Source organism: Danio aesculapii, chromosome 1 (assembly GCF_903798145.1).
Source record: "Danio aesculapii chromosome 1, fDanAes4.1, whole genome shotgun sequence".
Taxonomy (NCBI): Eukaryota; Metazoa; Chordata; class Actinopteri; order Cypriniformes; family Danionidae; genus Danio; species Danio aesculapii.
Window position 1 is genome coordinate 52,873,756 of NC_079435.1, and position 10,000 is coordinate 52,883,755.

General features: G+C 38.9%; 1 protein-coding gene across 1 annotated transcript in view; it reads right to left on the reverse strand.

Annotated features, from left to right (window-relative positions):
- Positions 1-10,000, reverse strand: part of cacna1hb (calcium channel, voltage-dependent, T type, alpha 1H subunit b) — a 204,060-nt gene that overhangs the window by 42,888 nt on the left and 151,172 nt on the right. The window contains exons 15-16 of the mRNA XM_056453793.1: positions 4,468-4,552; positions 4,193-4,380 (exon numbers count right to left, since the gene is read on the reverse strand). Coding sequence (XP_056309768.1) covers positions 4,193-4,380; positions 4,468-4,552 — 273 coding nt within the window. The remainder of the gene's footprint in view (positions 1-4,192; positions 4,381-4,467; positions 4,553-10,000) is intronic.

Genomic DNA, 10,000 nt, shown 5'->3' on the forward strand with positions numbered 1-10,000 from the left:
AAGCAGCCGCAGCCTTCCGCCTTCTTAAGAAGGAGTTCACAAGGGCCCCACTCCTGACTCATCCTGACCCAAATCTTCCTTTCGTGGTGGAAGTGGACGCATCCACCACCGGCGTCGGGGCAGTATTATCCCAACATCATGATACACCGCCCCGACTGCATCCCTGTGCCTATTTCTCTCGGAAGTTGGCCCGGCGGAGCAGAATTACAACATAGGAGACAGGGAGCTTCTAGCAATCAAGCTAGCCTTGGAGGAGTGGCGTCACTGGTTGGAGGGAGCCAAACATCCGTTCCAGGTGATCACAGATCACAAAAACCTCCAATATATTAAAGAGGCCAAGAGACTATGTCCACGTCAAGCCAGATGGTCACTTTTCTTCTCACGTTTTGATTTCTCCATTTCCTATCGTCCAGGACCCAAGAATCTAAGAGCAGACGCTCTCTCTCGTTTACACGAGCATCACGATCATGAAGAACTCCCAACGAAGATTCTTCCCGAACACATCTCCATTTGTCCGATCACCTGGAACGCTCCTCCAGTCGTTGCCACTCCGGAAGCCCCTGCTCCGCCGGGATGCCCTCCTCATCGGCAGTTCATACCACCTGAACACCGGGTAGATCTGATCCACTCCTTACATACCTCGCTAGGCACTGGACATCCAGGGATCAACAATACTCTCTCGCTAGTATCCCAACGATTCTGGTGGCCAAACATGGCAAGGGATGTGAGGCAATATGTTCAGGGCTGTAAGGACTGTGCCCAATCCAAGAGCCCACGTCATCTACCCGCTGGAAAGCTCCATCCCTTGCCGATTCCGAACCGTCCCTGGTCACACCTAGGAGTGGACTTTATCACTGACCTCCCCTCGTCAGAAGGTAATACCTGTATTCTAGTCATCGTAGATAGATTCTCAAAGTTTGTCAAACTAATCCCTCTGAAAGGTCTTCCCACAGCCTTTGAAACAGCCGACAATATCTTTAATCAAGTCTTCAGGTCATTTGGTATTCCAGAAGATATTGTGTCGGACAGAGGTCCACAGTTCATCTCACGTCTATGGAAAGCCTTCTTCAAGCTCCTAGGTGTGGCCGTCAGCCTCTCTTCTGGATATCATCCCCAAACCAACGGGCAGACAGAGAGGAAGATTCAGGAGGTGGGACGGTTCCTGAGGACCTTCTGCAGTGGTCACCAGAGCTCCTGGAGCCAGTATTTGGGCTGGGCAGAATATGCCCAAAATTCACTGCGGCAACCCTCCACCGGACTCACGCCATTCCAGTGCGTCCTGGGCTTCCAACCACCGCTCTTTCCCTGGGATGGCGAACCATCTGATGTCCCCGCAGTGGATCACTGGTTCCGGGAGAGCGAGAGAGTCTGGGACGAGGCTCATCAACATCTGCAGAGGGCAGTCCGTCGAAGCAAGGTAACCGCCGATAGAAGAAGGTCTGAAGAACCCAGATACACACCCGGACAAAAGGTGTGGCTATCCACCCGGGACATACGCATGCGACTGCCCTCTCGCAAGTTAAGTCCCCGATTTGTTGGTCCCTTCACCATCGTGGAACAGGTTAACCCCGTCACCTACAAACTACAATTACCCTCTCACTACCGTATTCACCCTACATTCCACGTATCACTCCTGAAACCCTATCACGATCCTGTTCTTCCCTCCACAGAGCCTGACCACGAAGAGGAACCCCCTCCTCCACTGCTCCTAGAAGAAGGAGCCGTCTACGCAGTGAAGGAGATCTTGCGTTCCCGACGTCGTGGTGGCCAGTTGGAGTACCTGGTGGACTGGGAAGGGTACGGCCCCGAAGAAAGGACATGGGTTCCCAGAGCTGATATTCTCGATCCTAGTCTCATGGTGGAGTTTCATGAGAGCCACCCTGAGTTCCCAGCGCCTAGAGGCAGAGGGAGACCACCACGGCGTCGGAGGTGTCGGCCCTCAGGAGCGGGCCCTGGGGAGGGGGGTACTGTCACGGATTGGTCAGGCTCTCACGATCCCCACTCACGAAGATCACCATCACCTGACTTCTAATGAGCACACAGCTGCATCACATTCACGAGCACCAGATAAAAGCACAGCACTCCAGTCGCTCATTGTCCGGGCTCGTCTCGACGAAAGCGGACAACTGAGCGACCACTCAGCGTAGTCATCCTCAGCTAAAACAAACGCTTTACTTACCTGTTCTCTTTGTATTCCTCCTAGTCTTCCTGGTCCACCCGAATCGTCCTGTCTTCCAGTCCTTCCAAGTCTGTGTCATCCTCTGTCAGCTGTATCTGGTGTGTGCTGTCCATCCTCGTGTATTCCTGTTACCCAGCCACGGAGGAAAAGACCCCAACATCATTCCTGATCCTCCTGGCTATCCTTCATGTGCTCCTTGTTGTCATTTAATAAACACCCTAACGTTTCCTTACCTCTGTCTCCTGTCCGCTTCATAACAATACGTACACACCAAGGTTATTATAGTTAACGAAAATGAACGAAAAAACAAAAAACTAAAATTTTAAATAATTGTTGTTAACTGAAATAAAAAACATTAAAAAAAAAAAAATAGAACTAACTGAAACTGTATTGTGTACATACAAAACTAACTGAAACTGTATTGTGTACATACAAAACTAACTGAAACTAATTAAAATTATAGCAAAAACCTCTTACTGTACGTCTTTTAGAAGTAAATCTAATTCGCGCTGCCGGTATTTGACCCGTACGACACCTCAGAGTCTGTAGTCCTGCTGCCATTGGCCAGATCGAGCCGGTTATCCAGTCATCCTCGCTATTGCTCCCGCAACAAAATCGAGTGGACATGACGGCAGCACGGGTGACAGCATTAAATACAGAGACTTAAAACTATTACTTTAACACATTTGTGCCCAATAATGGGTTTTATTTCTGTATGGCGATCATTTTCAGATCATGGTGATGTTTAAACTGACTGAAATTACTATTGCTGACTGCATAATTTTGGCATGTTGAGTCCTAACATCCGCGTTAAATATCTAAACTTCCCATCCCTACTGTGTATCTAACCTCAGAAGCAGCCTTGCAAAATATTGTACCTAAGGCTGCTATCTTGTGGGCTGTTGTATTTGAATTTGAGGATAGGTAGATGGCAGTGTTAGATGATAGTGTTCATGTGTCCTCTAAATACAGGTTTCAAAATATATATGAGATTTTATTATACAGTATTTATTTTGTTGACTTTGAATCTTGCATCTAACAAATATCCTTATTTAGAAAAAAAACTAAAATTAATACTGAAACTAATAAAAACTAAACTAAAACTAAATTTCAAAATATAGAAACTATTAAAAACGAGTAAATCTCCCTCTAAAAACGAATTAAAACTAACTGAATTTGAAAACAAAAAGTCAAAATAAAATAGAATCTAAAACTAATGAAAAATCCAAAACTATTATAACCTTGGTATTATAACCATATATAAAAATGATATAAATAATTTAGGTTTGAGCAGTATTTTATGTTTTTTGAACAGTGTAATTGCATATGTGGTTCATTTTTATCATCTATTAATTTATGCACATTTGATTATGTATTTTAATTTTTTTTTAAATCTAATAATAGGTGAAGTTTCAGATTTCTTGCATGTGTTTGAAAATGTTTAACCAAAAATATCAATCAATCAATCAATCAATCAATCAATCAATCAATCAATCAATCAATCAATCAATCAATCAATCAATCAATCAATCAATCAATCAATCAATCGATCAGTCAATCAATAAGACACCATGGTAATTTAACCTAATTTATATGGATCATTGTTCCTACCACAGAATCCACAAAATAATAAATAAATAAATAAATATATAAATAAATAAATAAATGAATGAATAAATAAATAAATAAATAAATAAATAAATAATTGAAAGTTAACATATAACAATTATATTATAACAGACAAAAATGACCTTTAAATTTAACGTTTCAAAAAAATAAAATCATTGCCTTAAATTAAATTGACCTTTAAATATATATATATATATATATATATATATATATATATATATATATATATATATATATATATTAATATATATATTTATTAAACGTACTAAATTTAAATGTTAGTTTTATTAGTTATCATTTTTAATAATAATCATTATTTCTTTAATTATTGTACAAGTAATAAGTATTTGCATAAGTGTGCATGTAACAGCACACGCTCCTCACCAGGGATCTCTGGTCATGGAGTTCAGTGGAGGTGTTGCTGTTGCGCCGTGACTGACTGTAGATGTGAGAAACCTCAGTTCTGGGCGTGCTGTTAAACTGGACGTGTGTGCTATTAGGTGGCATTGATGCCCGAGGCTCCAGGTGTCCGTTGGAGATGGGCATTAATGTCTGCATTTTCATCTCTGTTCCTAACATCAACAAAAAAGATTAGCATACAGTAACAAACACACAGTATAAACAGCTGCACATGAAAACACACAAATACACACACAGACCTGAGTTCAGTAGTTCTCTCAGTTTGTCCTCATCACCGTAGTCAGACGACATGTCATCATCAGTGTCTGATCTGCTAGCATCGCCCTGTAAAAGAGAGAGAAAGATGACATTTAAAGGCTAAAATTGGTCATTTATAATAATGAGCGGATATACGCTCACAATACCAAAACACACAAGACCTGGATAAATAAATGCAGAACAAACACAATTACATTTGCTCTTTCAAGGGTATAAAAACTGCGCACCATCTAATCTCAAGCTTAGTTAACCAGTTTTTTTCATTTTGTCCTCATGCTGTTTTCTGCTGAGTCATTGAACTTCTTCTTCAATGTATTTGCAGTTAACATGACCCACTTCACCTCCATAATGTGATGCACCTCAGGAGTTAAACAGGGTATTTTAAAAGAAAGAAATTCGATTTACTATGAAAAAAAGTTATTCAATACCAAAACGAAGCGCTTGTTAAGATTGCTTTGCACAAAATATGCACCATTTATACTCGAACATTTAAATATATGAAAAAAGAGAGTCATGAACGGCAACCTGAAATATATATATTCATTCATTCACTTTCTTTTCGGCTCAGTCCCTTTATTAATCCTGGGTCGCCACAGTGGAATGAACCGCCAACTTATCCAGCACGTTTTTACGCACAGATGCCCTTCCAGCTGCAACCCATCTCTGGGAAATATCCACACACACTCATTCACACTCATACACTACGGACAATTTAGCCTACCTAATTCACCTGTACCGCATGTCTTTGGACTGTGGGGGAAATCGGAGCACCCGGAGGAAACCCACGCGAACACAGCGAACGCAGCGAGAACATGCAAACTCCACCCAGCCAACTGACCCAGCCGAGGCTTGAACCACATATATACATATATATATATATATATATATATATATATATATATATATATATATATATATATATATATTTATTTATTTTTTTTTTTTTAAATCAGGCACTAAAAACTACACCTATTACAAATCCAGTGAACCAATAGGATCCTAATTAGACCCAATTGTCAGGGGGGACCCGATTTCTTATGACACCGGCACCTCATTTTACCAATCCTCCTCCTCAACCACCCTCCTCCCCGTCTGCTGTTCACTTTCACTTTCTTCCACAACTCCCCAACCCTCTTCACTTTTGTCCGCAACACCCCTCCGCCATCTAATGCCCCGCCCCCGCCCCCTTCACTTTATTCCACAACATAAAGCATAACAATGACAATGACAAACACATTATGATAATTTTGTCATAATTAATGTTAAGATCAAACAATGTTAAAACAACCACTACAACATCAATTAAACATACAATGTAAAAAATGCAAGTTGTCCCAATAAAATCTCAGGAATTGTTGTTTCAGTTCATTTTAAATAAGTAGTTTGAACGAGCACCAAAAATATTTTTTGAGTGTACTCAGATTGTCTTTAAATGCTTTTTGAAAATATTTTTCAACATTTTCCTCTTCCCGTGCCTTTAAAAACCACAATGTGACTTTAAAATTATGTATTTGTATGAAATAGCAAGTTTGACTAGAAAACATACTTGAAGGAGCAAAAAAACAAACAACAAAAAAAAAAACAATGCTGCAGGTCAATGAAATTTCTCTTTTTATGCATTTAAAAGTCAACATTTAACAGAAAATGTAATTCACAAATAACATTTACTGCAACTGATTAAACATATTACAAAAAAAGAAAAGAATAGATATTATTGTCATATACTGCAATAAATATTGCGATATGAATACAGTTTCAGAAAATAGTTTGAATAGCGCTATTTGTCGATTTTCTGGGAAGTCGAACAGTATTCAGGTACAGGAATTGAAGAACCAAAATGCAAAAAAATGCTTTTCTTTCTTAGTTTTTGTCTTGTTTCTAGTCCAAATATCCAAAAATATTGTTTTAGTTTTCACCATCAGAAGAAAGAAGTGAAAAATAGAGTTTTCTGAAAAATAAAAAAAAGATCTGCCAGTGGGGTAAGTGAAATAATCATGTTTTCGCTTTGAAATGTAGATATTTGGACTAGAAACAAGACAAAACTTCTAAGTAAGAAATGTTTTTTTTGTATAAATCATATAAATTCCATATAAATACAGTGATTAAATACAATTCTGTAGCTCCTGGTCAACTTTAATTCAGACTTGACATTGTATTTCTTTGCGATGCGACTATTGCAGATGCGCACATTACGATATCGATGCTAAAACAATAGATTGTGCAGCCCTAATATGATGCATCTGTCTGAAATAGCATCTTTGACTAGAAAAAAATCAGTAAAAAAGGAGCAAAAAAAAAAACAAAAAAAAAAAACCAATCATGCATGTCAATGAACTTCCTCTTTCCATATATTTAAAATCAACATTAAACAGAAAATGTAATTCCCAAATTACATTTAAAGCAATTGAATAAAAACAGTTCAGAATAGATTTTATTTGTCAAAAGTGGCTGTTCAACATGGCAAAAAACATACAAACAAAAAATCAGGAGTGCACTTCCTTTGAAACTTACGCAGACAACAAACAACCATTGAGATTTGCTCATTCATATCCCAAAATCTCTCCAAATGTAAATCCATTGCAAAACTAACAAGTGACAGAAAAAGGCGTGAAAAATGAGAAAAGTATCCTCATGAAGGATAATCTACAATATTTAGCAGAGTAAAAAGAGTGTATTGTGCGAGGAGGTAAAGTGTCCTGTGTGTGCGTATGTGTGTTTTGCATGATATCACCTTTCAGACAAAAGAGAAAGGGATAAAAGACAGACAGGGAGGGAAAAAAGAGGAACAACAGAAGCTTTGAGTGAAAGCGTTTTCCTATCAAACACATCATCACACCAGCTGCAGCTCAACGCCTGCGCTTATACACTACAGATGAGGCTCATCTGCATGAAAATTACACACACAAACCAAACACACAGCCATCCGCTCAATCAATCTCTTTGATGTGACACCAATAACCAAAAGAAACAAGAGCGTGCTTTCCTTCATTTCCATGTGCGCTCAAAGGAAATCCCTTTTTTCTACTGTGCTGTAATTGAGTTACAGTGCAATAATTCTAGTCCTCTGATTGCATCTTACTCTTAACATGAGAAAATCCCTCCTGGGAACTCGATTAAATGCAATATGGCCACGTCTAATTCAGTCGTGCGGAGGATTCACACAGATGTTAAAAGTAGAGGAAGTTGTTAGTTACGGCAGGAGCCCTGAAAAGAGTTTAGAGGCAAGTTATCAAAGCGACTGCTGTTTAATGTTTAAAACGCACATGTTTTAAGAAGAACCAAGCTTACTTAATAGGACATAATAACAAATAATAAGTAACATGACACTTCAATCTTGAACACTGTAAAAAAAATGCTGAGTTCCAAACAATTTGATTAAAGGGTTGATCCACTACGATATCATATTTTAAACTTTATGTGTAATGTAGCTGTGTGAACATAAACAACATCTCTGAATGTAATACACTCAAAGTTCAATGCAAAGGGAGACATTGGCCCACAGAGCTTCTTCTGTTTCAGTATTTGGGCTCCCAAAGACACAACACAAAGAGAAAAGTGCTGACAGTTTAATTTGAATTATGTTCCAGAGAATTATAATAAATATATAGCTAGCATTTGACAAAGGAGAACTTTAGGCTTATACCGAATATTTGTGAAAGACACTTATCAGATTATATTTTAGAGAGCAGGTGTGTGCCTGGTGTGCTTTTATTTTTTTCTGTCTGATTCAGGCTGCTAACAGCTGCTCTGACTGGACTGTTTACACAGCGCAAAAGTGCTGACGTGGTGACGTGGAGCCAATCCGCGAATCACAAGACATTATGTTAGCTGACCAATCAGAGCCTCTTGCAGGCAGGCCTTTCGGAGCAACTAGGAAATATGACAGTCGTTTTTATGTTAGCTGAGTAGCTGTATATAATCAAATTAAGATATATGAAAAAAATAACCTTTTTTTTACCTATGAAGCATGAGCACACATTACTTTGCAACTTATAAACACAACAAAGCCTTAAAAATACACTGTGGACCACCCTTTGAGGGTGTACTCACACTAGACAGGATTGTCTTGAACCGTTCCCAGGCGCGCTTGTACCCCATCCCCTCTCCCTCTCGGCCTGCACTCACACTGCAATTTTTGTATTCCGAGCCGGAGCACGCTTAAGTCATCGATGATGCCACGGTTTAGTTAGGAAGAGAAGCGCTCTCACTCAGTAGAATGGAGACTGCTTTAATTATATTGTTTTGTCTTAATTTTAAGTTGTTTGGGATGCGATGACACACAGTCAAATATTTAGCTGAACAGATCCACCACTTGACGCTAGAAAAATTTCTTATAAGTCATTGTGCTGCAAGTTTGCTGAAGGTGCAGCTCACGTGCAGTGAGGGGTTTGCATCTTTGATAAACTATATCAGTTTACATTCATTGTAAAGTAAGAATATTAAATAAATCCATATGGAACAGTCTCTTAAAAGTGTTGTCGGGTCTTCAGTCTCGGACTCAAGAACGCTTTGCACTCACAATACAAGCGTACAGCACAAAAGCACAAATGAACTGCGCTCTAGCATACCTTTTCCAACCGGGTCATGGCCAGCCAACTGAACCATGCCTGGGCGCAATTCAGAGCACTCACACTTGTCAAATGAACCAGGAAATGGAGGTCAAATGTACCCGGGCATAAAAATGCAAAGCTTAACTGAGCACGAACTTTAGCATCAACCGGGAAAAAAGAAAAGCAAATTACGCAGCAATGTAGTGAGGATGTTCTCTCCTGTCACTGATAAACTACATTGTTTTTTATTCTTTAAATTATTTTTAAAAATCATTTTTGGTAACAAAAAATGCAAAATCTTCACCTCGTCCTTCATAGTTCTAATTGTAAACTGCAAGATTTGAATGTTTATATCAGATTTATATCTTCTAAGTGTTATTCTGACATTGTTTGAAGCACACTTGCTTATAGATGTTATTTATTTTAAACCTGCTCATTTTTGGTAACGAAAATGCAAAATCTTTACCTCTTCTTTCATAGTTCTATTGAACCGGAAGTAAACACGCACACACTTGTGTCTCGAAAGCTCACCGCCACCATCTTGTGCAACTAGCCTATAGAGTGTTGTTTTTCTCACAGCTCTGTCAGTGGGAGTGATTGAGCTCAAACACATAAAATGAAGAGCAAATGAGAAGTGGGCGGGGCATGTCAGATACTAGAAAGCATTTGATTGATCAGAAGATTTGATGAGAACCTAAAGTATGGGGTGACTTCAAATAAATCATTGATCCATTTAGACTGTAGTGATAAACTGCAAGATTTGAATGTTTATATCAGATTTAGATCCTCTAAATGTGAATTGTCAATATTTGGAGCACACTATCCTTAAGACTAAAAAACCAATAGTATCTAAAAAACTTTATTTTAATTTCACAGCCCTTTTAAAATTCCAATGATTAAAATTCCAATTCATAATGAATTATTGACTATTCCCACAAATACACCCGTGCACTGGTTTTGTGCT